The sequence below is a fragment of the Bos javanicus genome, chromosome 19 (genome assembly GCF_032452875.1).
Source record: "Bos javanicus breed banteng chromosome 19, ARS-OSU_banteng_1.0, whole genome shotgun sequence".
Lineage (NCBI taxonomy): Eukaryota > Metazoa > Chordata > Mammalia > Artiodactyla > Bovidae > Bos > Bos javanicus.
The window spans coordinates 57941938-57969071 of NC_083886.1; the positions used below are offsets into that span (position 1 = coordinate 57941938).

Genomic DNA, 27134 nt, shown 5'->3' on the forward strand with positions numbered 1-27134 from the left:
AGTTATGTTCGTCTCCTGAGTCCTTGTGGTCAGGAAGTGCTGCTGTGTGTTTGCCTCAAATCCCTACAATTAATCCCTGCCGTCAGCAGTGACCTTTAGGATCCTGCTGCGGGGCTGTTCTCCAGTGGCGTCATTCTTACTCCTTCAATACTTCCTCCTGGGGTTGTTGGGAGGGCCCTGAGTTAACACAGACCAAATGCTTAGAACAGTGACTGGGCCAGGGGAGCACTATTCAGTATTTGTTCTTAGGATGATAATTATTGTCACTTTTGGGGGGGGCTGTTGTGAGTCTTAGTTGCGGCATGCAGGATCTTTAGTTGTGGCATGTGGGATATAGTTCCCTGACCAGGGATTGAACCTGGGATCCCTGCATTGGGAGCACAGAGTCTTAGCCACTGGACCACCAGGGAAGTCCCTACTGTAACGTTTTTACCTGAGAATCCACTCTTTGCCCATCACTACCCCTCTTCTGGCAGGGCCCCTGATGGGGGCTGGGGAGACAGTCCAGGGCCTTACCTTCCTGGTGGGGAGTCAAGGGGTCAGTTCAGGCCTGCAGTCAAGGCCTGAGACGTGGGCCTGAGAGAACTGGCTGTCTGGGCTCCCATCCCAGCACTGGGCCCCCTGCATGGAATCCATTTACCTCCCAGCAGACTGAGAGCTCCTTGAGGGCAAGGACTCCAGCTGGCACATAGCAGATGCCTGATGAAGGAACAAATGAGTGCTCTAAAGCCAGTGGCAGGCGACTTCCCTTGCAGTCCAGTGGCTAAGACTCGAGCTCCCAATGCAGGGGGCCTGGGTTTGAACCATGGACAGGGAACTAGATCCCACAGCCATAATGAAGATTGAAGATCTAAGACCCGGCATGGCTGAAATAAAACAAAGACAGTGGCAGAATCATATTCCTTGACCCTCCTTCTTTATCCATCTCCACTCCAGAACACTTGCACCACTTCAAAGACTTGTGTGTGCATACTAAGTCGCTTCAGTCATGTCCAATTCTTTGTGACCCTATGGACTGTAGCCCATGAGGCTCCTGTGTCCATGGGATTCTCCAGGCAAGGATACTGGAGTGAGTTGCCATGCCCTCCTCCAGGGGATTTTTCCCCACCCAGGAATTGAACGCCTGTCTCTTAACATCTCCTGCAATGGCAGGCAGGTTCTTTACCACTAATGCCAGCTGGCAAGCCCTGAAATGCTCTCAAAGGAACTAAAAACTGAATCTGAGAAGCAGTTGGTGAAAATGTACCTTTCCTATTGATTGAAGTGGATTACCAAAGTGGCTCCATCTTCTGTGATCACCTAGGAGTTTTCTTCACTTGGTTCTCTGTGTGCTAGGCCTGTGCTGGATGCTGGGAATACAAAGAACGAGATAGAGCTGGCCCCCGCCCTCATGGAGCTTGCATTTCAGTAGGAGACATAAATCAAGCAAAAAGGCAAAAACACTGAAGATGGTGGTGAAAGTTTTAGGAAGCACACTGAGGGTGAAATAGCAACATCTGGGGATGAGGAGTCTCTCAGGAAGAGTTTCCTTTGGCAGTGGGGTTTGAGTTGTGCAGCCTGTGAGGATCCTGATCAGGGGTCAAACCCATGCCACCTGCAGTGGAAGCACAGAGTCTTGATCACTGGGCCACCAGCAAAGCCCCTGGGAAAGGAGACGGGACCCTGAAGCATGAGAAGTGCAGCGACATGAAGAGTGGGCAGAAGGATGTCTCAGTCAAAAGGAACAACTTGTACACAGATCTCAGGAAGAAAGAGCTTGGAGGCTTTGAGGAAATAAAGGCAGACCAGCATGAGAGGAACCTCGGGGCTCCCGGGAGGGAGGGCAGACTCAGGATGGTGCAGGTCCTTGGAGGTCACAGTGGGGCCCAGAGAAAACTGACCCTAACCATGGGCCCCGAGGTGTTTTCAGTGGGGGAGCATCTTAAGCGGTGTTGTACATTTCCTTGGGCTCTCGTGCAGAGAATAGATTAGAGGGGGCGGGAGTGGAGGCTGTGGGATGGGAGGTGGTGGGGGTCCTGGCAAAGGTGCCAGCAGCAGAGGTGTTGCTGTTTAGTCATTAAGTCGTGTCTGACTCTTTGCAACCCTAAGGACTGTAGCCCACCAGGCTCCTCTGTCCATGGGATTCTCCAGACAAGAATACTGGAGTGGGTTGCCATGCTCTCATCCAGGGGATCTTCCCGACCCAGGAATTGAACCTGCGTTTCTCCATGCCCTGCATTGGGAGGTGCCGTCTTTACCACTAGCACCACCTGGGAAGCCCATTAACGGGATGTGAGCAGCCCCCTGTGGCCTGGCCCTGCCCTGCCTCTCAAGCTTTATCTCTTATCACTTTCTCCACTTTATCCCAGTTTCTCTTTCTGTTCTCTGGATGAGCAAGGCTCTGTCCACTTCTGGGCCTTGCTTCCACTCTCTCCCACTACCTGCATATTGGACACATTCCCTTTGCCCTTTAAGATCTCTTTCGATCTGCTCCATCCACTCTGTGCCTGAATGGCCGAAGGTCTTGTGGGCTGCACAAGAGTCTTGTGGAATCCATCAAGTCTTGTGGACTCCCTTTATCCCCTTGCTTTCTGTTGGTCCACTGAGGGAAGCAGGAAGTTGGGGGCAGGAGACAAGTGAAGGTGGGTATCTATCTCACAGCTCCATCCCTCCCAGATCGTGGGAGCCCACTGCTCCTCTTGGCCCTCTCCTTTGGCTGGGCTCTCTTTCTCTGTGTTCTAGCAACCATTCCACCCCTCACCACCTTAGGTTTGAGGATAGCTGAGGCTCTCTACCGCTTCTAGCCCCAGAGTGCCTCACTGACCCTTGTTGGTTTCCCTTCTCCTTATAAATCACCCCTTGATTAAACTCATTTTGGCCAATCTGTCCAAGTGTCCATGGGTGACCAGAAATATCTCAGTGCCACCTGGAGTTCCTGGTTGCAAACCACAGAAATGGCTCTGAACAATGGGCAAGACCAGAGGGTTCACAAATACTCTCTTGGGGGACTTCCCTGAGGGTCCAGTGGTTAAGACTCCACGCTTCCAACACAGGGGGTGCAAGTTCAGTCCGTGTTCGGGGAACTAAGATCCCATATGGTGCGTGATCAAGAAATAAAAGCAAAAAACGATTCCTCCCTTTGAATGGTCAATTAGTACCTGCTCTTGTTTTATTTATTTTTAATTAAATTGAGCTACAACTCACAGTAAAAGTCATCCCTTCTAGGTGCAGAGTCACGTGAATTTTGACAAACATACACAATCACAGAACCACCCCGACAATCGAAACAAAACATGCTTTCACAGTCAGTGCCCTCATCCTGCTCCCAGCCCATGGCAATCACTGGCTTGTTTTCTGTTCCTGTATTTTGTCTTTGCCAGAATGTCATATAAACGATGTAACGCAGTACGTTGTCTTCTGTATCTGACCCAGCACTTTTGAGATCCATCCACATTGTTGCTGCCTGTACCAGTAATTTGTTCCTTTTTATTACTGAGTATGGGCTCCCCAGGTGTCTCAGTGGTAAAGAATCCGCCTGCCAATCCAGGATTGGCAGGTTTGATCCCTGGGTCAGGAAGATCCCCTGGAGAAGGAAATGACAACCCACTCCAGTATTTTTGCCTGGGAAATCCCGTGGACAGAGGATCCTAGGAGGCTGTAGTCCATGGGGCCGCAGAGTCGGACACAACGGAGTGGCTAAACAATTGCTGAGTACTCGTCCATTGTATCGATGAACCACAGGTGATGGGCATTTGGTTTGTTTCCAGGTTTTGGTGATTATGAATGAAACTGTTACATGAATTACTCAGCCTTTTGTGTGGATCTATGTCTTCATTTCTCCTGAGTAAATTCTAAAAATGGGATTATTGAGTTATACAGTAATTGTATATTTAACTTTATTTTTTTATTTTTTGGCCACACCAGGGATCGAAGCTGTGCCCCTGCATTTGAAACACGGAGTCTTAACCACTGGACCACCAGGGAAATCCCTAGAATTAACTTTATAAGAAAATACAAACGCTCCCCATCTTCACTAGTATTTGGCATCATTACGTTTTTGTTTTTGACCTATCCTGATATGAAAAAGTTGGCTTAAAGCTCAACATTCAGAAAATGAAGATCATGGCATCCCATCACTTCATGGGAAGTAGATGGGGAAACAGTGTCAGACTTTATTTTTTGGGCTCCAAAATCACTGCAGATGGTGATTGCAGCCATGAAATTAAAAGACACTTACTCCTTGGAAGGAAAGTTATGACCAACCTAGACAGCATATTCAAAAGCAGAGACATTACTTTGCCAACAAAGGTCCGGCTAGTCAAGGCTATGGTTTTTCCTGTGGTCATGTATGGATGTGAGTGTTGGACTGTGAAGAAAGCTGAGCGCAGAAGAATTGATGCTTTTGAACTGTGGTGTTGGTGAAGACTCTTGAGAGTCCCTTGGACTGCAAGGAGATCCAACCAGTCCATTCTAGAGGAGATCAGTCCTGGGTGTTCATTTGAAGGGCTGAGACTCCAGTACTTTGGCCACCTCATGCGAAGAGTTGACTCATTGGAAAAGACCCTGATGCTGGGAGGGATTGGGGGCAGGAGGAGAAGGGGATGACAGAGGATGAGATGGCTGGATGGCATCACCGACTTGATAGACATGAGTTTGAGTGAGGTCCGGGAATTGGTGATGGACAGGGAGGCCTGGCGTGCTGCGATTCATGGGGTCGAAAAGAGTCGGACACGACTGAGTGACTGAACTGAACTGAATAGGTATGTAGCAGTAACTGTATTGTGGTTTCAGTTTGTATCTCCTTAATGAATAAGGCAATGGCACCCCACTCCAGTACTCTTGCCTGGAAAATCCCATGGATGGAGGAGCCTGGTAGGCTGCAGTCCATGGGGTCACTGAGGGTCAGACACGACTGAGCAACTTCACTTTCACTTTTCACTTTCCTGCATTGGAGAAGGAAATGGCAACCCACTCCAGTGTTCTTGCCTGGAGAATCCCAGGGACGGGGGAGCCTGATGGGCTGCCGTCTCTGGGGTCGCACAGAGTCAGACATGACTGAAGCGACGCAGCAGCTTTTAAATGTCACACTGGCCTGGACTGGGAATGGGTGATTCGTAGAATGGACTGGATTTTTTTTTTTAATGCCAAATAAAGGTACTATTCATTTGTTATCTTGAAGTGATTATAAAAGCCATGGAGCCTGTCCAAGATTTCATCCAGGGTAGGGAAAACCCACCTCAGGAGCAAACACAGAGCTCTCCCGTCCAGTCTGCTCATTCAGTGCTGTGGGGACACCCTTGCCCCCTCCTTGCTACCCCACCCCTGTCCTACCCTGCCTTTATGCCTAGACAGCGCACCCCACATTTTTTACCCTTGGAACTCCAATTCAAGCTAAATGTCACCTCCTTTTGAAGCAGCTAGGATTTCTAGAAGCTTCCAGACATAACCTGCAAGGCGATATTGTTGAAAAAATGCGGCCTCTTTTGGAGCCAGAGCTGGATTTACTTTTTTGGCTTTGTTCCTTACCAGTTGTGTGACTTTGGGCAGCTTAACTGCTTTGAGCCTCAGTTTTCCCTAGGGTAAAGTGGGTATAATACCTACTTCAGAGGTCGGTTTTCTGTAGTGTAAGAGGTTGTCACTATTTATTATTATTAATTTGCCTCTATCCTGGTCTCATTGGGCTGAACCATGGCTAATCTGTTCCTTTTTTGTCTCTCTAGCTAACTGCTCTTAAATAGCAGACCCTGTGCCTTAAGCCTCCTCGGCCCCCCGGCCCTGACACCGTGTTGATAAATCCTAGTCCCTAAACATATCTGTTGAAATGGATGACTCTAAGAGGATTCTCAGGGAAGGCAAGTGGCCAGAAAGGAATGGTGGGACTCAGAAGGGACCCCTCGCTCTCACCAGGCCGCGGAGCCCGATGAGACAGGTCAGAAAAAGGGGAACCAAAGGAGCGGATGCCCAGAATGCCCCAGAATGCCGGGAGATGGACAAGAAAGATGCTGGAGAGGACCGGCTTTGAAACTGTTGGCCTAGTGATGGAGTGGGGACCGAGGGTGAGGATGGGGGGCAGGGGACGGAGGCTGGAAAGGTTGCGGGCCCGGGGGGTGGGGGTGGCGCTGAGTGTAAATGGGAGAGACCGAGGGGGATAACGCTTCCACGCAGAAGGAACCCGATCCAGCTGAGAAGGGGCTGGGGGTGGATCCGCGGGCCAGACCCCGGGTCGGCGCGGGGAACACGGCGCTGGAGCAGCAGGTGCGGGGGGCGGGGCCCGGCGGGGCGGGGCCCAGGGGGGCGGGGCCGACGCCGGCGGGCGGGCGGGGCGCGCGGCTCGGCTCCTGCGAGAGCCGCGGGGGCAGCGGGGCTGGAGCTGGATACCGAGCCGGAGCCCGAGCGGGAGTCGGGGCCGGGGCCAGGCCGGAACGGGCTCCAACGAAATGGGGTCGGCCGACTCCAAGCTGAACTTCCGAAAGGCGGTGATCCAGCTCACCACCAAGACGCAGGTGCGCCCGGGGCCCCGGCCTTCCCACGCACCTGCCAGGGTGGGGGCAGGGCAGGGCTTTCGGGGTTGGGGGAACGGCTGCAAGAACTTGGCTAGCCGGGGGCTGGGGGGACCAGCTGGCCAGGAGGGTGACGCCGCAGCCAGGGAAGAGCGAGACTCCTGGGCCTGTACCCCAGGGCTCCATCCCTTAGTCCCCCACCCCCAGCCTTCTCTCCCGGGAACATCCCTATTTCCCGCAGCTGCTGCTGCCACCTTAGGCTGACGTGTGCCTACTCCCCAGGCCGGCGTCGCCGCTGTCCGCCCCGCTGTCGGCCCCCTCATCGCCCCTCCAGCCCCTCAATCTCCAGCCTCTCCCCACCCCCACCCACCCAAACACCTCCTTTTCTCCTCCCGGCCCCTCGGTGGGTGTCGGCGATCCGGGAGGCACAGACCCGGTTGACTCAGTGCAAACAAAGCCGGCGGTTGCCTTCCCGGATCGGGAAACAGCTGGTGCACGGTGGCGGCCTCGCTGGGCCGGGTCGATGCCCACGGCCAGAGAAGGCCTAGGTGTTGATGGGAACACGCAGAGTGGCAGGCAGCGCTGCAGCCTGGCCAGAGGAGCTGTTCCCAGGCCCATGGAGTCCAGATTCCCAGCTGGGGACCACTGCTCCAGGGGCTCCGCTTTCCAGGCCCTGCGGTGCAGGTGGCTGTGTTTGCTGTACCCTGTGTTCTCTGGGGCAGGGTTAAGAACCGTCCAGGCTGCCCCTGGACTAGGTACTGTGGGGCCTGGGGGTACCCGTCCAGGCTTGCACAGACCCCTGAGCCCACAAGTGGCACCGAGGCCAACTCCTTGCCCCCAGCACAAGGGCTGGCCCCAGCAAGGCTATCTCCCTGCCCACCCCTCTCTTCTCACTCCTTGAGCCAGGCCACTCTGGCCAAAGAGATGCCCATCTCTGCCTCCCCAGGTCCCCCACTTTCGAGGGAGTCAGGACCTGCTGCCAGCCGGGGATTTCCTTCTACCTGCACCCCTAGGGCTCTCTCATGCTCCCAAGTAGAGTAGGTTCAAGGGAGCCATTTCCCCCACAGCCAGCTGGTCGCAGCTCCAGGGGCCAGAACTCTGGTCCCACACTCTCTGGTTCCCACAGGAGAAAGGTCAGGAGCCCGGCACACGCCCAGGGCCTCTGAAGGGTCCAGTCCCAGCTGAGAGGCATTTGATAGAAACCAGGCCTTGCTAATCACCCCTGCCCCCAAGGCTCCTGGCTGTTTCTGGCATTTGGCTTTTTTGGCGTGTGGGGCTTCTAGATCTGAGGGTGGCAGGTGGTCCCGCCTCTCGGTGGGGGGCCACAAGGAGAAGAGGGGAGGGAGGCCTCCGTGTTTACCTGCCTGGGGAGGGAAACGCCTTGTTGGAGGAAACCACCTTGTCGCTATGGGCTCGGCAGCTAGGGTCTCTGCCAGGCCAGTAGGACCAGCTCAGCTGGGTCCCACAGGATTCCTACAGGCTCGGGCCCCCTCCCCAAATTACACTGGGCCTCCACCCTTCCCTGGCTGTGGCCCTATGACAGGGTGGACTGAGCAGCTGGGGACAGCTGGGGACAGTGAGCTGACGTGGGACAGAGCTGGAGCCAGACACCAGCCTGAGTCTCTCTCGGGAGAGCCTTGGGGCCCTGCAGGTGGGAGGGGACCTGGGCTGCCTGGAGGGAGAGACCCTCAGAGCCTGAAGCCACGGACCCTGTGCAGTGACCTGGCTCAAACAGCTCGGGAGTCAGGGCCAAATCCCAAATGGTCCCCAGACCTTGCCACTCGGTGTCCCCAAGGAGATTCAGGCCAGTTGTCCCCAGGGTGTCCTCTTGTCCCAGGGCCTCTGTGATCACAGGGTTTTGCAGACAAGCCAACCTAGAACCTTTTCCCCATGGCCTGGGCCCAAGCTGGTTGGCTTTCCCGGCCTTCCTGTGCTGTATCCTGTTTTCTTCCTGCCTCGGGCTGGGCCCGACCCCAGTCCTGAAGCCGGCAGCTTTGGCTGTGTTTCAAGCCTTTCCCGGTGTGGGTGGAGCCCTCGAGGGGCATATTCCTGGATCTGGGACCCTCTCCTAGATCCTGTCCTTTTGGAGATTCTCTGTCGTAGGCCAGAGGATACCTGGTGGGTCCATGTTCACACGTGTGCACACGTATGAGTGTGCGAATGCCGTGGTGATTCAGTACAGGTCACCCTTGGCAGGCGAGACCACTGCTGGTGCTTCCCTTCTCCCCCCAGAGAGGTCCAGCAGCTGCAGCCGGTCCTCCAGGCTGGTGGGCATCTGGCCTGAGCAGGTCCCAGCAAAGCTTCGCTAAGAATATCTGGTTTCCCTCCAGGGTAGCTCAGTCCCTGTGCCCTTGGCAGCACGGGCCTGCTCACCTCCACCAAAAATACTCTTTTTAAAGAAACTAGCTTGGATTTTAGAAGCTTCTTTGTGTTAGGTAGGGCTAGAATAACTGAGGCAGGATCTAAGCTATGTTCCCTCCCCACTCAAAAGTTTCAGCGAACCTGGCCAGTACCTATGGCATCAAGCTAGCCTCCCCTGCTCTGGTAACGGCCACCAAACTGAAGGATCTGAGCCACAGCTGGGACCTGGAGAAGAGGTCCAAGCTGGGGATGGGGGAGGTGAAATCATTAGTCCTGAAGTTCAAGGCCAGCTCCCAGAGCTGGGATTTCCCTCTGCTTCAGAGCTGGGCTGCCCTGGGGCCTCTCAAGTTCCCCTGCTAAGACTCTCTCCTCATTCTTAATTCAGTCCCCAGGGGACACTTGCCTGATGAACTAGGTCAGAGGTCAAGTGCACTCGATGAGTTTCTGCCCCTTTAAGCTTAAAGGGTAGTGGCTACTTGGGAGGAGGGGAAAAATGGCTTCCCAGAGGTGCTCTCAGATGGGAGGTGGGCAAGGGCCATGCATGTTTTCCGGGAGGCTCCTTCCCCACTTCCACCCGACCACCCACACTGGGGGTGTGCTTCCCTGGACCCCAGAGAGGGTTGGAGGGCATGAGGACAAGCCAGCCGCGGCCCCAGGGCGCAGTTTTGGTCTTTGTTCCTCTCCCCCAGCTAACTTGCTCTACCAGTTTTGGGACCCAGGCTGTCCTGGGGCCAGGCCAGCCCTGAAGGCCGTGGCCACAGGCTGCCCTGTACCTCACTGGGAGGCCTTGTTGGGGAGTGGGCTGGGGTAAACTGGACCCTGGGGAGGCTTGTACCCAGCCTTGTGCTCAGCTCTGCCCGGTGAAGGGGCTGAAGGGAATCTTTGGGACTGATTACAGCTTTTAGCTGGACAAATAGTGGCTGAGCATCTGCCATATGCCTCAAGTGCACGGTCCTGGGAGAAGGGCTGGTGGAGGAATGGAGCCTCCAGGCAAGAGTGGAATCAGGCCTGTGATGAGTGACTGTGGCGGGTGGGGAGCAGGTTTCCAGGGTGGGATTGAGCCCACTGGTAGAAACTCTGGGAGACTTCTTGGAAGAAGTGGCTTTAGAGAACAGAATTTTTAAAGTATTTATTTGGCTTCACTGCACAGCATGTGGGATTTTAGTTCCCTGACCAGGGATCAAACCTGCCCCCTCTGCATTGGAAGTGTGGAGTTTTAACCACTGGATCTCCAAGGAAGTCCCAACAGAATTTTTTTTTTTTTTTTAAGTAAGATTCACATCGTTTCCTGATAATAAGAGTGATGCGTATTACCTGCCGATTTGTGGTAGAGTAGCCCTTTATCGTGGAGAAGGCAATGGCAACCCACTCCAGTACTCTTGCCTGGAAAATCCCGTGGATGGAGGAGCCTGGTAGGCTGCAGTCCATGGGGTCACAAAGAGTCGGACACTACTGAGTGACTTCACTTTCACTTTTCACTTTCCTGCATTGGAGAAGGAAATGGCAACCTACTCCAGTGTTCTTGCCTGGAGAATCCCAGGGATGGGGGAGCCTGGTGGGCTGCCGTCTATGGGGTCGCACAGAGTCGGACATGACTGAAGCGACTTAGTAGTAGCCCTTTATCAGCTCTTTCAGAGAAGGCAAAAGTCTGATTTGATTGGAGCAGCCTGGGTAGGTCTCTTGCAGGAAGTACTATTCAAAAGGGTAAGAGGACCTTGGTTGACCCTCAAACAGATGAACATTCAAAAGAAAAAGATAGCAATACGCGCATGGACAGAAAAAATATATAAGAAACAAACAAAAAAGCCACCCCGCAAGATAATTGCTATCGCCACTTTTTCATTTTCTTCCAGGCTTTTATTCCTCTATAATTTTACAGAAAATCATGATCATCCTATAGTTACTTTATATCTTCTCTTTTTCATGTAACATTGTACCACGAGCATTTTCCATTCATCCGTATTCTTTGAAGACATTCAGATGGCTGCATAATATTGCACTGTATGACTAATTATTAATTATTTTTTTGGCTGAGTGGTATGCAGGATCTTAGTTCCTGACCAAAGACTGACCCCATCCCCCCTGTAGTGGATGTACAGAGTCCTAACCACTAGACTGCCAGGTCATTTCCTGAGGAGGACATGATAACACACTCCAGTATTCTTGCTTGGAGAACTCGGTGGACAGAGTAGCCTGGCGGGCTATAGTCCATAGGGTTGTAAAGAGTCAGACATGAGCGAAGTGACTTAGCAGCAGCAGCAGCAACTTTTTAAGCATTCCCCAATTGTTGGCTATTTAGGTTGACTCCAGCGTTTCACTTTTCACAACAGCTCTTCAATAAACATTCTCACACCTGAATGTCTCAGGCCATTTCCTTAGGAAAGACTTCTAGGATTCATGATTTAAATCGGGTGTTCACATGGCTGACTATATGACTTACAAGGCATAAGCGTGCTGAAGGCACGTTGCCTCAGTACGTCTGGTCGGGCTTTGGACAGTGTTGGGTGGGGTGGGCATGTGGGGAAGAGGGGCTGGTCTGTGCAAGGGCAACCAGAAAATATGGCCGGGCTGTGTTGCTGGGATCGTGAATACAGGTATTCCTATGCACACATCCATGTGCACATGTGTATTTGTTGTGTGTCCGTGTGTGTGTCCGTGTGCCCAGGTGTGTGCTTGTAGGTGTTTAGGTGTGATCTTGGCTGACTATCCAGCCAAGGTCTGGACCCGGCAGGCAGTGGGGAGCCCTAAATGTCTTGGTTGAGGGAGCAATGCCTTCGGTGCTGTGCTTTGAAAGCTGGTTGGGGGCAGTGTGGAGGTGGGATTGAGGGGGTAGATTTGGAAGGGGGCCCTGGCAAAAGTGGCTGTGGTGGGTACCGAGAAGAGCGGATGTGGTCAGAGAGCCGTGGGCGACTCCTTTAGATTCGGCACTAGTTGGGTGTCCCGGGTGAGGGTGAACACTGGGGTTTAGGGGGCAGCCTGAGTGACTGGCAGTGAGCACATGTCCCCTTGGCTTCTTCCCAGGGGAAGGGGCACAGCCTGGCTCTGGTCCCTGGGCATGTGACTTAGGGGTGTAGCCTGGGGAGGCCCCCAAGTGGGGAGGATCTACCAAAGGGAGATGGTGAGTTACTGGGGGGTCACAAGTCTCTTAGGGACTGGGTTGGGCTCTGCCTACTGAACTCAGTGCCAGCCGATCCCTGACCATCTGTGTCAAGTGTTCCCAGCCTGCCTGTGCCAACCAGGGCTCATGGCCACTGAAGGATGTCTCCATGGGGGGAAGACTCCTGGGCACCAGCAGGAGTGGAGGAGGGGACTTCCCTTTCCGGGGCTCCCTTCGTCACAGAGTTGGTCACACTGTGGGCCTGCTGGCAAGAGATCATGCGACTCTGGACACTTGGTCCCCCCACAGCCTGTGGAAGCCACCGATGACGCCTTCTGGGACCAGTTCTGGGCAGATACTGCCACCTCGGTGCAGGATGTCTTTGCGCTGGTGCCAGCAGCGGAGATCCGGGCGGTGCGAGAGGAGTCACCCTCCAACCTAGCCACTCTGTGCTACAAGGTGAGGGGTGCCCAGCCCCTCACTGTCACCGCCCCCCGAGCCATTTCCCACGATCCCAGGGAGGCTGGAGCTGGCCCAGCCCTGTGGTGCAACAGGGCTGGCACCCAGGACGTCCCCACCCAGTCGAGGTGGCCCCAAGGCTTCACCCACTTCTCCCCCCAGGAGCTGGGCTCTGGGGGGTGGGCACTTGCTGCAAGTCAGCTCGTCTAGCTCACCTTGTGTGGTTGGTGGGCTTCCCTGGTGGCTCAGTGATAAAGAATCCACCTGCCAATGCAGGAGACAATGCAATTTGATCTTCTGGGTCAGGAAGATCCGCTGGAGAAGGAAATGGCAATCCACTCCAGTATTCTTGCCTGGGAAGTCCCATGGACAGAGGAGCCTGGCGGGCTCTACAGTCCATGGGGTTGCAAAGAGTCAGACACGACTGAGCGACCGAGCATGAGAGCAAGGGCGGTTGGTCCTGTCAGTGTTGCCATTTTACAGATGAGGAAACTGAGGCTGGTCACTTAGCAAGGTCTCAGCCAGTGAGTGGTGAGCTGGTCTCACTCCCAGCTGCTCCAGGCTGCCCCCTGGCCCATGTCCTGTCCCCCTGGGGTTGGCTGACCCTGTCTGGAGAGGTGGCCCTGTAGGTTGGCCATGCTCCCCCTCACCCTCTGAAGCCCGGGGTGCCCAGCCTGACCCCAGGTGCCAGGGCCTCATCCCCCTGCCCCCCGCCTCTCTGCCCACCCCTGCAGGCAGTCGAGAAGCTGGTGCAGGGAGCCGAGAGCGGCTGCCACTCGGAGAAGGAGAGGCAGATCGTGCTGAACTGCAGCCGCCTGCTCACCCGCGTGCTGCCCTACATCTTCGAGGACCCTGACTGGAGGGGCTTCTTCTGGTCCACAGTGCCTGGGGCCGGTCGAGGAGGGGTCTGTGGGCCTGGCCGGGACTTTGGGGGGTGCGGGGAGGTGAGACTGCGGGGACAGGGAAAGAGTTATAGGGGGCCACCTTCCTCCAAACCTCTTCTGGGGTTTGGGAGGGGTCGGGGGAGGGGGTCAACTCCTCCTTAAGTCCTGGGTTTCTCCCCTGTGGGGGTCCCTGCCCCTGCAGCTGGGCAGAGATGGGGGCAGGGCAGCTGAGCCCTCCCCCCACTTACCCCATTCCCTCCCTGGGGTTCTGTCCAGGCAACTAGGGGTACACAGTGTTGGGTGGGTGGACCCAGTGATTCTCAGCAGGGCTGAGGCTCTTGAGTTTAGGGGGCTCACCCGGCCCCTCCCAGTCAGGGGGGAGGCCTCCTGACTGCTCCCAGGCCCTGCTCCCCACTGTCCCCCTTCTGCCTTGGGAGGTTTGGGAGTGATTAGGGGTCCTCTTCCTGTTCCTCCCCCGCCCCTCGCTTCCTGTCTCCCTCCACCATGGGTGCCTGCTTGGGCCGACCCTGTCCTCCACCCCTCCCCAAGTCCTGGGACTGCCTCTCCTCGGCAGCCACAACTGAGGGGCCTCTGCGGGCCGTGTCCCAAGCAGGGAGAGGATGACGACGAGAACGCCCGGCCCCTGGCTGAGTCCCTGCTCCTGGCCATTGCTGACCTGCTCTTCTGCCCAGACTTCACGGTGCAGAGCCACCGGAGGAGCACTGTGGTGAGAGCCCTCAGCCCCCTCCCCTGGCCCAGGAGGGCCTTGGTCCCAGGTCGGGGCCAGCTGAAGTTCCCTGGGGCAGGGACTGCCCTGGGAGGGCCAGGCTGCCTGGCACGCATGGTCCCAGGAGGGGGTGGCGGCTGGCACGGCTGGAGGGGAGCCAGCTGGTGCGGGCCCTGCCCTCTGTATCTGGGAGGCAGGGCACAAGCACCCACTGTCCTGGCCTGGGCCGCGGGGGGGTGGGGCTGGCGCACTGGGGGCCTGGCCCCTCACTTCCGGAGGGCAGTGGACTGACCTTGAGGTTGCCCACCCCGCGTGCCCACACACCATCGGGGCCCCAGTTCTGCTCTGCTCACTCCCTGCCTCTTCCTGTCTCGCACTGGACTGAGCAAGCACCAGACTGAAGGAAAATGAGCTTTCCTAGCACCCGGGGTGCTTTGAGGGTCTGTCTTTAGGAGAGATGAGGGTCTTTGCCCCCCCACCAAGGAAAGTAGGGGTCTGATTTCTCCCTAACACTGTCCCCAGGACTCGGCGGAGGACATTCACTCCCTGGACAGCTGTGAATACATCTGGGAGGCTGGCGTGGGCTTTGCTCACTCTCCCCAGCCCAACTACATCCATGACATGAATCGGTGAGCTGGTTCAGGCTGGACCCCAGGCCTGGCCCCTGCACAGCTCAGAGAGGGAGCCATGTGTGGGGGTCTTCCAAGGAGACCCTTGGCTTCTCTGGTGGCTAAGGGGTAAAGAATCCTCCTGCAATGCAGGACACCTGGGTTTGATCCCTGAGTCTGGAAGATCCCCTGGAGAAGCGAATGGCAACCCACTCCAGTATTCTTGCCTGGAGAATCCCATGGACAGAGGAACCTGGAGGCTACAGTCCATGGGATCGCAAAGAATCAGACGAGACTTAGGGACTAAACAGTAACAGAGGAGACCCTGCTCTCTCGTGACCTTGCTTCAGCATCACAGGGATAAGACAGAGTCACTTCTTTTCATGGACCTGAAGGAGAGCTGGGCGGGGTGGGCATGTGCTCCTTCAGGGGAACTGGGAACCTCAGGGTAGGCTCTCTCCTGTCCTCTCTGCCCAAGGATGGAGCTGCTGAAACTGCTGCTGACTTGCTTCTCCGAGGCCATGTACCTGCCCCCAGCTCCGGACAGCAGCAGCATCAATCCGTGGGTGCAGTTTTTTTGTTCCACAGAAAACAGGTGAGGGGCCCCTGGCCTGCCTTTAGATTTCCCCACCTCCCGCTTGTAGGCAGCCCGGCACTGAGGCCATTTGCTGGCGAATGTGTCTTATTTGAGGAGGCACGCTGCCCCTTGGTGGTGATGACCTATAACAACAGCCGCACCTTAACACCAGCGCGGTCCCTGTTGGGGGCCCTGGGTGAAGGGTGCCTGGGTCCTCCATCTAGAGCGCCGTCTAGTAGAAGGATAATGCAAACCACATATGCAGTTTAGACATTTCTAGTAGCAGCATCTAAAAAGTTGAAAAAGAAACAGGTGAAGTTAATTTTAATTATGTATTTCTTTTAACCCAATATGTCTGAAACATCAGTATTTGAGGTGCAATCACTAAACAAAGTTATTGAAATGTTTTGCATTCACTTTTCATCTGGTGTGTAGTTTACATTTATGGCACATCTCCCTTCAGACCAGCCACATGTTAAGCTGTCCGTAGCTACATGTAGCTTGTGTTAGTTTATTTAATTTTGGCCATGCTGTGTGGCCTTGCAGGATCTTAGCTCCTCGACCAGGGATTGAGCCGAGGCCCACGGCAGTGGCCGAGTCCTACCCAGGGAACTTCCTGGGCAGTGCTGTTTAAATGGTGGGTGGGTGGGGGTGTGCTGAATACTCTGAAGAATGGGGACGCCCGGCCCACGTGGGGGCACTTAAGGGCTCTGGGGAGCGTATGAGTTCGCGAAGGTGTCACATGGCAGGACTGCATACTTACAGCAGGTCCGAATGCTCCAGCTGTGCAGCTCCTCTTGTGCCCGGGGCTGTACTGGCAACACGGGGTTAGTGCCCCTAAGTGTCGAGGTTCACCCTCTTCCAGACTCTGCCTCCCACATGACACGCCCCATCTTCAGGTTTTGCAGCCCCTCCGCCCAGCCTCACCCCGGCACAACCCCCAGAAGTAGAGAGAGTCCAGGTGGCTCTCCCACCAGGCACAGCTGGAAGCTGGCCAGGGTTTTCTTCCTCCCCAGCCTTATCAGGCAAACGGCCACCTTTGCCACTTGATGAACTTCCCTGGGTCTCAGTTTCCTCATCTGTAAGATAAGGAGCTTGACCTCTGACACCTCACAAGCCTCTGAATGGAGGCCTTCTGTGGCCTGGGAGCTGGGGAATGGGGCGCGTGCTTCGCTTCCTGCCTTCCCTGTGGGCCTCCAGCGCTTCTCTGAGGCCCCGAGGGAGGGTACCTGCCCTGCAGAAACCTCAGAGACATGTCCTTTATACATTTATCCAAGCCCGTAGATGACACAGTGTCGAGAATTCTCCAGCGGTCCAGAGGTTAGGACTTGACACTTCTACTGCAGGGGGTGCATGTTTGAGCCCTGGTGGAAATAGGATTCCACAGCCAAAAAAAGAGAAATGAGCCCTGATGGAGACTGTGGACTTCGGTTGACAGTGATGTGTTGATGTCGGCTCATCAGTTGTAACAAATGTGCCACCCTGGTGGGGGATGCGGATGGTGGTGGAGACCGTGTGTGTGTCGGGGTAGGGAATCGATGGGAAATCTCTGCCTTCCCCTCAAGTTTTACTATGAACCTAAAACTGCTCTAAAAAAAACAAAGTAGTTTTTAGGGACTTCCCGGGAAGTCCAGTGGTTAAGACTCTGCACTTCCAGTGTAGGGGGTTGAAGGTTTATCCCTGGTTGGGGAACTAAGATCCCAGCTGTAGCGTGTGGAGCAGTCACAAAAATATATATTAAAAAACTTTAAAAAAACCCCAAAAAACCCACAATAGGCTTCAACCCCTGGGGGTGAAAAATCTAAGGGGTGTGGACATGATACTCTACAAAGAGCCCCTCAGGACTGGCCATCCCTGTCTTGGTAATGAACTCCTTCTGGCCCCCAACCATCCCGGCCAGCGTCCCAGATACAGCCAAGGAGGGGGATGAGCTCCTGGGGCTGCTCCCTGGTCCCCAGACCACAGCCTGGCACTGAGGCAGTGGGGGATGAGGGGTCTTTTTGGTCGACCTGCCCACCCGGCTGCAGCTGCGAGTGGACAGTGGGCAGAGTCCCTGAAGCCCCCTCCTCTCCTGCGCAGACATGCCCTGCCCCTGTTCACCTCGCTCCTGAACACCGTGTGTGCCTATGACCCTGTGGGCTACGGGATCCCCTATAACCACCTGCTCTTCTCCGACTACCGGGAACCCTTGGTGGAGGAAGCGGCCCAGGTGCTCATCGTCACCTTGGACCACGACAGCGCCACCAGCGCCAGCCCCACCGTGGACGGCACCACCACGGGCACCGCCATGGACGATGCTGACGTGAGCATGGGAGAGGGCGGGCTGCCGGGTGGCACCCCCTCCAGCAGCCTGGCAAGGGATGCCCGGCGGGCACTTCGTGGGGGTGTCTGGGGTCAGAGGGGGCACTGCCATCTAGGCCTGGGGTAGGGCGGGGGTGGGGGGTGAGGGCACCTGCTGAGCCCCAGCTCCACCCTCCGCAGCCTCCAGGGCCCGAGAACCTGTTTGTGAACTACCTGTCCCGCATCCATCGAGAGGAGGTGAGTTGAACAATGCTCTTGCTCTGGCGGTTTTTTTTTTTCAGCACGTAATTTTTTGGCTGCGCCGGGCCTCCCTCGCTGTGCTCGGGCTTTCTCTGCTTGCGTGAGCAGTGGCCACTGTTTGTTGCAATGCACTGGCTTCTCACTGCCGTGGCTTTTCTTGCTGTGGAGCGTGGGCTCTGGGCTCGCCGGGTTCAGCAGCTGCCGTACACAGACCCAGTGGCGGTGGTGCACTGGCTTAGTTGCTCCGTGGCTTTTGGGATCTTCCCAGACCAGGGGTCGAACCCATGTTCCCTGATTTGGTAGGTGGATTCCCATCCACTGTACCACCAGGGAAGTCCTCCTGTGGGTTCTTGATGCCCACTCCCCACAAAGGTTGTGACCTTGCAGGGGGTGAGAGGATGCATATAAGATTGGGAGTAGGGAGAGTCCTGACCCCTACCTGAAGGAACCACGGTCCCGGTGGACTCGGGGTTGGACCGCAAGGGTCTTGAGCCTCAGAAAAGGGCTGATGGCCTCAACTGGGGGAGGGTAGCCGGGAAGACTTGCGAGAGGAGGTGGCTCTGATGGTGGGTTTGGTAGGGGAATTACAGTGGATAGAAAGGCCAGTCAGACCTGGGTTCGTGTGTCTTGTGACCTTGGGGGAGGTTGTTGTGCCCCGGGACTCTAAGCTCTGCAGCTGTGATGTGGGGACAGGAACCGCCTCCTTGCCTTGTAGTGAGGATGGGCTGAGAGCACTGTCCAGGGAACAGGTGCTCAGTGATGGACAGCTTTTCTAGAATAGACTGTTCCTCACGTGTGACAGGGTGCTGGGAAGGGGCGGGAGGATTGCAGCTGTCCACAGGAGTCAAGGTGGGCAGGAGTCCAGTGTGTAGATGGGGAGCCTGTCGTCTGGTGGAGAAGTAAGCTCTCTAGACCTGCCCTGGACCCAGCTTCTGAGGGGCTACCCCCAGGGCAGCTGTTGATGACGCTGGAACCTGGGCCCCTCTGGTTCTGACGGTGGGAATCAGGCTCTGGGTGGGGTGGGAGTCGGGGGAGAGGAGGCATATGTGGGGGGCCTGGCCAGGAAGCCGGGACTGCAGGGAGCCAGACTGGACAGGTCCCTGCCTATACTCCACCCAGGACTTCCAGTTCATCCTCAAGGGCATAGCCCGGCTGCTCTCCAACCCCCTGCTCCAGACCTACCTGCCCAACTCGACCAAGAAGATCCAGTTCCATCAGGAGTTGCTGGTCCTGTTCTGGAAGCTCTGCGACTTCAACAAGGTGGGCCGGCCCCTGTGGCGATGCAGGGGCGCGGGATGGCCGGCAGCGGTCCACCCCTGGGATGCGGAGGGCATCTAAGGAGACTTCTGGGAGGGGCGGGGCAGAGCTTCCCCTCTCCTGACCCCGCCCACCCGTCTCCGCTCCCCCCGCCAGAAATTCCTCTTCTTTGTGCTGAAGAGCAGTGACGTCCTAGACATCCTGGTTCCCATCCTCTACTTCCTCAACGATGCTCGAGCGGATCAGTGTAAGGCTGGGGTGGGCTCGGGATCCCTGGGGGGCGCTCCTGGCCGAGGGGCAGCTGCGGCCAGCCTGTCCTGCCTCCTAGCAGCTCGGGCCCTGTGCCCTGACCTACCGGGAAGGGCTTCTCCCCTCACCTCCACCCCAAGATGGGTCCCTGCCCTGGACTCCCTCGCCGCCCCACCCAGCGAGGTGACCCTCCCACGCCCCACGCCGCAGCTCGGGTGGGCCTGATGCACATCGGTGTCTTCATCCTGCTGCTTCTGAGCGGGGAGCGGAACTTTGGGGTGCGGCTGAACAAGCCCTACTCCGTGCGCGTGCCCATGGACATCCCGGTCTTCACCGGCACCCACGCCGACCTGCTTATCGTGGTAAGTCGGGGGGAACCTGGAAGTCTGGGGGTGACGTGCCCTCGGCCGAGACTGGAGACGGCGGGGGCCCCGTGGCTGACCCCCTGCTCCCCGCATAGGTTTTCCACAAGATCATCACCAGCGGGCACCAGCGGCTGCAGCCCCTCTTCGACTGTCTGCTCACCATCGTGGTCAACGGTAGGGCGCGGACCAGGGCGCGCCTTTCCCACGATCACCACCAGGGGGCGCCCGGCCACAGGCTGACTTGCCACGGGCTCCCTGGTTCAAACCTGCTGGGTCCAGTAGAAATATTAACATAAGGGCATCTAAGTGCCTACAGGGCTTCCCAGGTGACCCAGAGGTAAAGAGCCCACCTGCCAATGCAGGAAACGCAGGAGACTCGGGTTCGATCCCAGGGTTGGGAAGATCCCCTACAGAAGGGAATGGCAAGCCACTCTAGTACTCTTGCCTGGAGAATCCCATGGACAGAGGAGCCTGGCGGGCTACAGTCCCTGGGGTCGCAAGGAGTTGGACACAGCTGAGCACAAAACACAGCAACAACAGACAAAGTACCTACTGGTCAATTTTCTTCCTTCCTTCCTTCTCTCTCTCTTTCATTTTTACCCCTTTTTTCTTTCTTAATTTTTTGACTGCACTGTGGCATCCTATTTCCTCAACCAGGGCTCAAAACTGGGCCTTGCATCACTGGCTCCATCCCACAGATCTTACCTGAAAATGCATTTGTGAACAAGACAGCCACCGACCCTGCCCCATCCCGGTGAGGGAGAAAGATACGAGGAAAGATCAGTCTGTGACAGATCGGTCTGTGAAGTCAAGCTGTGTGCAGCCTTTGCGTCTCTGACTCCCCCTTCACAGGCTGTGCAGAAAATCTGTATATAGTTGTATGTGGAATATCAGCTTGATATTCTACTTAATTAAAAAAATTTTTTTTTTTTGTTTTGGCTGTACTACATGGCTTGCAAGATCTTAGTTCCCCAACCAGAGATGGGACCTAGGCTCCCTGCAGTGGGAGCTCAGAGTCCAAACCATTGGGCCACCAGGGAATTCCCAGCTTGGTATTCTAGAAAGATGTAAAGGTCCTGAGTTTGTATCCCTGCCCATCACTTTATAACTGGGCAATTCTGGGCAAGTTTATGAACCTCTCTGAACCTCAGTTTTCTCATCTGCAAAATGGGAATGGTCTCCTGTATCTACCTCCCTCTCAGGATCGAGGAGGAGTGGGGGAGATGGAGTGTGTGAGTGGCTTTGTAAACACGGCTGTCCATGGGGAGGGGCCCAGGTGCAGCCCTGGGGCTCTGAGGAGGCATGGCCAGTGCAGCCTTGGCCTCTGGGGCTCGGTCTTCCTGATTTTGGGGGGGACTTCCCAGACGGGGCAGGGAGGGTGTGGGAGCGGGAGCACCATGTCCCTCCCAGGCCCTGGGTGAGCAGGCCCGGTTGGTGGGGCCCTGGAAGTAAGCCGACCCCTCCCCTGTAGTGTCGCCCTACCTCAAGAGCCTGTCCATGGTGGCCGCCAACAAGCTGTTGCACCTGCTGGAGGCCTTCTCCACCACCTGGTTCCTCTTCTCCGCCGCGCAGAACCACCACCTGGTCTTCTTCCTCCTGGAAGTCTTCAACAACATCATTCAGTACCAGTTTGATGGTGAGGCGCCGGCCCAAGCCCCTGGCCTGGCCTTGGGGATGGGGGGATCCGGGGTGGGCAGTGGGCGAGGACTCCTTCCCGTCTGAGGAGGACACAGCCCTCCGGCCTCCAGTTTGTTTGTCCTGCATGCATGTATTGAGTGCCTGCTGTATACCAAGCCCTGGGCCCGGTGAGGGGATTCAGTGGGAAACTGAGCAGAGTGCCTCCTGCCCCGTGGAACTCGCAGCTGGGGAGGGAGGCATGGAGGGGGACTCTAAACAGATGGTCACCCAGACAAACAGGTCATCTTAAGTCTGATGGGAGGGAAGTTCAGGGTGTCACGGGCCTGCTGGGTGTCAGAGATGCTGGGCTGCCTGGTGTCAGTTAGGGCCTTGCCACTTAGCTCTTAGGGGAGGAGGAGAAGGGGGTGACAGAGGATGAGATGGCTGGATGGCATCATGACTCAGTGAACACGAGTTTGAGCAAACTCCAGGAGATGATGAAGGACAGGGAAGCCTGGCATGCTGCAGTCCATGGGGTCACAAAGAGTCGGACACAACTTAGTAACTGAACAACAATGGATACACTTTTGATGATATCTGGTAATCAGACATTTTGTTAAGTGCTAGACTGATGGAGTGGAGAAGGCAATGGCACCCCACTCCAGTACTCTTGGCTGGTGAATCCCATGGACAGAGGAGCCTGGTAGGCTGCCGTCCATGGGGTCGCTAAGAGTCAGGCACGACTGAGCGACTTCCCTTTCACTTTTCACTTTCATGCATTGGAGAAGCAAATGGCAACCCATTCCAGTGTTCTTGCCTGGAGAATCCCAGGGATAGAGGAGCCTAGTGGGCTGCTGTCTATGGGGTCACACAGAGTCGGACACGACTGAAGTGACTTAGCAGCAGCAGCAGCAGACTGATGGAGATCAATAGGATGCATTCTCATCCTCGAAAAGCTCTGTGTTTAGAGGAGGCAGACATGTACACATGTAACTAAAATGCAGCCCTTTTTGCTATAATGTGGTGGTTTAGTCGCCAAGTCACATCCGACTCTTGTGACCCCATGGACTGTAGCCTGCCAGGCTCCTCTGTCCAATGGGATTCACCAGGCAAGAACACTGGAGTGGGTTGCCATTTCCTTCTCCATTTTCTATAATAAAATTATATGTATTGGGGGTTAATATATGCACACTACTGAATATAAAATAGTTAAGCAGCAAGGATCTATTGTATAGCTTAGGATTGTTGTTTAGTTGCTAACTCGTGTCCCTGATTCTGGGAAAGATTGAGGGCAGGAAGAGAAGGGGGCGATAGAGGATGAGATGGTTGGATGGCATCTCCGACTCAATGGACATGAGTTTGAGCAAGCTCTGGGAGATGGTGAAGGACAGGGAAGCCAGGCGTGCTGCAGTCCATGGGGTCGCAAAGAGTCGGACACAACTGAGCAACAACAATGAACACTGAGCTCTGTGACTGTGTACACATCAGCTCCCTGAGCCTCAGTTTCTTCATCTGTAAGATGATCGTAATAATAGTACTAAGAGTCCCTATCTCAGAGGGTGTTGGGAAGACTAAGTGAAATAATCCAAGAAAGTCACTTGCCTGTGACTTAAATATTAACAGTTGTTATCATTTCCAGAATAAGTAATATTTGCACTAATTGATCGGGGATGAAGGGCTTTCCAGGTGGCTCAGACGGTAAGGAATCCACCTGCCAGTGCAGGAAACCTGGGTTTGCTCCCTGGGTCAGGAAGATCCCCTGGAGAAGGGAATGGCAACCCACTCCAGTATTCTTGCCTGGAGAATCCCAGGGTCAGAGTCGATGGGGTCACAAGAGAGTTGAACACGACTGAATGACTGACACTAACTCATCAGGGATGAATGGGGTAGGAACAGTAGAAAACACGGAGGGGCACAGTCTACACGCAGACGCTGGGGCAAGATGTGGCCATAGGAGTGGGGCGGTGCGAGGCGGGGACCCTGGTGGGTCGGGAACGGGCTGGGCCTGGGGCAGGATGGGGCGGGGACCCTGGCAGGTCGGGAGCGGGCCGGGGCGGGGCGAGCGGCGGGACGGCAGGGCACTGAAGCCCCGGAAAGTACTCCTGTCTCCCTCAGAGCCAAGGGCGTTCAGTATGGTCCTTCCTCCTGGTGACCTGGCTTGGGGAACCGTCAAAATATTGAACAGCTGGCTTAGCGGGACCCTGACATGCTGGGCCCACCCAGCTTTGCCAGGTGTTGCCCCTTCATGCTGGGTGGTGAGAGGGTCCCCCGGGTACCAGGGAGGGGCAGGGGTGAGCTCAGCCCAGAAGCTCTTTTGCTGACAGGTGGCATCCTGGAGTCGCCTCAAGCCACCCCCCTGCCCCCAGCACCAACCCTGCCCACACTCCCCATCTTCTGTGCTCTTTGCTGTCGCCTCCCCCTGGGGTAGACACCCCTCTTGTCCTCCAAGCTCTTCCCACCCCAGGAAGCCGCTCTGGTGCAGGGGATGGCGAGGGGGCCTCGCTGAGACACCCACCCCTCCCCTCCCACAGGCAACTCCAACCTGGTCTACGCCATCATCCGGAAGCGCAGCGTCTTCCACCAGCTGGCCAACCTGCCCACTGACCCGCCAGCTATCCACAAGGCGCTGCAGCGGCGCCGCCGGCCGCCGGAACCCTTGTCCCGTGCGGGCTCGCAGGAGGGCGCCTCCATGGAGGGGTCCCACCCCGCCGTGCCCGCTGAGCCGGGCACCCTCAAGACCAGCCTGGTGGCCACCCCAGGTCCGGTGCTGACGGCTGGCAAGGGCTGTGGAAAGTGACAGCAAGGGTTGGGGTGGAGGTACTGGGGGAGCCCGGGAGGGCTAGCTGGGTGGGGGGACCGGGCCTCCGTGCTGGACAGGGTGGGGAGTCAGACACAGCATCTCTAAAGTGGAGGGAAGCTGGGGACTCGTGGGGCGGGGCTGTGCAGAGGTGTTCGAGGAGGGACGCTGGGGCAGGAGTCCTTACTGCCCCCCCAACCCCTAGGCATTGACAAGCTGACGGAGAAATCCCAGGTGTCGGAGGATGGCACTCTGCGGTCTCTGGAGTCTGCGCCCCAGCAGAGCTCAGTAGAGGACAACCCAGCCACGGAGGTGGGCCCCAGGGAACTCCGGGCGGGGGGCGAGGCTGGGCGTTTTCCTTTCCTCCTTGGTCTCTGAAATGCAGGCCAGGCCAGGGCACCCTGGGGTCCCCTGCCGCAGGGGGCTGGGCACCTGGTGCTCAGGGCATCTGGGTTGGCACTGCTGACTCTCTGCCCTGGGGGTGGGGGGCTGTCTTTCACAGACCCCTCCCTTGTTTATTGGTCATGGGCTCAAGCCCTTGGCCTTCAGCCTCCTCATCCATCAGCCTTATCAAGGCTGGGCTGGCCTTTACCCCGTCTGCCCAGTCAGCCCCTGGCCCTAAACCTGTCACCAGGCTGGGCTGGGTCGGGCAGGGCCTGGGGCCCAGGGCAAAGGGTGCTGGGCTGGGCCATCCCCTCCTTTGGGAGAGGGTCCCCTCCCCCCAGCATGGGCCAGGGCAGAGACCTCCTTGCCCTCCAGGTCCCAGGCTGTGGGGGGGACGCTTCGAGGACCTGATGGGCTGCCCTCCCCCCGCCTCTCCCACCATCCCTCACTTTGTTCCTTCTCGGGGACCAGGAGCCCAGCCAGGCTTGGCGGGAGCAGCGGCGACTGTCCAGTGCGTCGGCCAGTGGGCAGTGGAGCCCGACGTCGGAGTGGGTGAGGGTGGGGCAGATGGCATAAGGTGTGTGGGGAGGGGTGTAGTCGGGGGCTCCTGGCTCAGGAAGGGCTTGGATGGGAATGCGTCCAATTCCAGGGACTGGCCTGGGGTCAGGTTTGGGGTCAGTCCTGTCTCGTGACCTTGGCCTCTCTGGCTTGGTTGCTTCCTCTGTCCAGAGTTGGTTCCCCAGCAGGGTTAAGGTACAGCTGTCCACAGCCCTTTCTCAATAAATCACCCTTTCCAGTTTCCTTCTTTGCATCACTTGCTCACTCCCTAGTTTGTTTCCTGACCTCACCACTAATTGTGTTTGCACGGGGATACTAAATGTCCCAGCCTCATCACTCTATCGTGAGGATCAAAGGCACGGTACGTGGCACACGCTCCATGAGAGGCCACAGCCCCTGCACGAATAGCAGTCCCTATTCACAGGCCCTGCCTGGTTGCCAGGCCCTTGCTGTGATGAGCCAGGGTGCTTTCTGCCTTGGGGAGCTCCTGGTTCCAGGCCAGGGGTCGAGTCTGTGCCAGAGCCTCTGGGGGACTGCTTTGCCAGCCGGGAACCCTGGTTCCTCCCCCAGATCCTCTCCTGGAAGTCGAAGCTGCCGCTGCAAACCATCATGAGGCTGCTGCAAGTGCTGGTTCCCCAGGTGGAGAAGATCTGCATTGACAAGTGAGGCTGGGGGCATGGCCGGGTGGGTGGGCTCTGGGGGCCAGCCCAGGCGGGGGCTGGGGCTGGGAGCATGGGCGAGCCCCCTGCTCCCCTTGACCTTCAGAGTGGGCACACTGGAGACTCCCGTCTCGCTGGCAGGGGCCTGACGGACGAGTCGGAGATCCTGCGGTTCCTGCAGCACGGCACCCTGGTGGGGCTGCTGCCTGTGCCCCACCCCATCCTCATCCGCAAGTACCAGGCCAACTCGGGCACGGCCATGTGGTTCCGCACCTACATGTGGGGCGTCATCTACCTGAGGTGGGCTCCTCGGGGCTTCTGGGGGTCTGCTGTCCCCCCTGAGAGTCGGCTTCAGCTAGTGGGGTTGATGTCAAGACTGTCCACCGGGGTGGTCTTGTCTGGTGGGGGCGGGCACCCACTGCCTGGGGCGGTGGGAGGAGGACAGCCCAGTTCCTCCCCAGTCTGTTCCTCAAGGCTGCCTGGCCCCCAGGTGACCGTAGACCCGCTCCGCAGGAATGTGGACCCACCTGTCTGGTACGACACAGACGTGAAGCTGTTTGAGATCCAGCGGGTGTGAAGATGGAAGCCTGCAAGGGGCAGGGGCCAGGGGAGGGCGGGGACCTGGGGTCCCCAGTGCTGACCCCTGATCCCCTGTTCTGAGCTTTAAATGACCCCAATCAGGGCTGGGTGCTTGAGTGCCGAGTCCTGGGCGGCAGGCCCCAGAGGCCCCCTGTGGCTGGGTTGGTGGGGACCCACCCTGCCCCTTGCCTGCAGGCTGGACTCGCCGGAACTTTCTCTCTCTGGGGCTGTAGCCCCCGCCCCACACCCAGAGCTCCCACCTCTGTCTGGCTGCCCTTCAGGACCCGTTTCTAAGCTGACCCTCAGTGCCCGCCTGGCTCCTGGGCTGCCCAGTCTTGGAGGGCACCAGGCTGCTGTGCCTAATGGGCTGCCCACAAGGAAGTCTTGGGCCATCGTTCCTGGAGGCGCCTGCAAGGGTGGGGGGAGCCTTTCCAGGCCTCCTACCCCGAAACCACCTGGTCCAGGCCCCGCCCGCTGCCAGGAGCCCAGGAAGAAGGGAGGCCAGGATGCTCACGGAGGGGACTGGGGACAGACGGACGCCAGGAGCCAGACTGGAGGACCTCACGCGTGTTAGGGTCTGGAGTGGGGGGTTGAGGGTCTCCTGTTGTATTTTTCCAGGTCAAGGGATGTAGCCTGCCTGGCTCTTACACAGAAATGGGGGTGAGGGGATGGGGGTGGGGAAGCCGCCGTTCAGCCCGCCCTCCCTCCCTTTTCCCACCGCCTGGATGTTTCGGGGAGAGGAGTGACCGGGAGGCCACCCGTCCCTCCTGGTTCTGGCTTCTTGGTCTCCCTCACCCCGCCTGTGTCTGTACAATCTTTGCTCTGTACAATCGGCCTCTTTACATAATAAACCCCCCCCTCTCCAGGCCCTGCATCCTTGTGCTTGGAGGGGAGACAGGGTGTTCAGTCCATGGCTCTTGTTTTCAGGGACACTGG

The 27134-nt window shown here is 57.0% G+C and overlaps 1 protein-coding gene and 1 non-coding gene across 4 annotated transcripts; one reads left to right on the top strand and one right to left on the bottom strand.

Annotated features, from left to right (window-relative positions):
* Positions 1-337: 337 nt before the first annotated feature.
* Positions 338-410, bottom strand: TRNAG-CCC (transfer RNA glycine (anticodon CCC)). Its single transcript has one exon. It is a non-coding gene; the product is annotated as a tRNA-Gly (tRNA).
* A 5855-nt stretch (positions 411-6265) lies between these two features.
* On the top strand, positions 6266-27104 carry HID1 (HID1 domain containing). 3 transcript variants are annotated; one of them, XM_061392890.1, is made up of 19 exons: positions 6266-6482; positions 12247-12396; positions 13131-13301; positions 13894-14007; positions 14530-14636; positions 15094-15210; positions 17272-17494; positions 17674-17730; positions 18853-18993; positions 19147-19237; positions 19450-19601; positions 19700-19778; positions 21076-21240; positions 23753-23980; positions 24224-24330; positions 24874-24954; positions 25531-25622; positions 25761-25919; positions 26133-27104. In XM_061392890.1, exons 1-19 carry the CDS (start codon positions 6417-6419, stop codon positions 26194-26196), a joined length of 2364 nt encoding a protein of 787 aa, XP_061248874.1. In that variant the 5' UTR covers positions 6266-6416; the 3' UTR covers positions 26197-27104. The 3 variants fall into 3 exon arrangements, with proteins under 3 accessions (XP_061248874.1, XP_061248872.1, XP_061248873.1); XM_061392888.1 differs by having other exon boundaries at positions 6307-6482; positions 13855-14007; XM_061392889.1 differs by having other exon boundaries at positions 6308-6482; positions 13891-14007.
* The last annotated feature ends 30 nt before the right edge of the window (positions 27105-27134 follow it).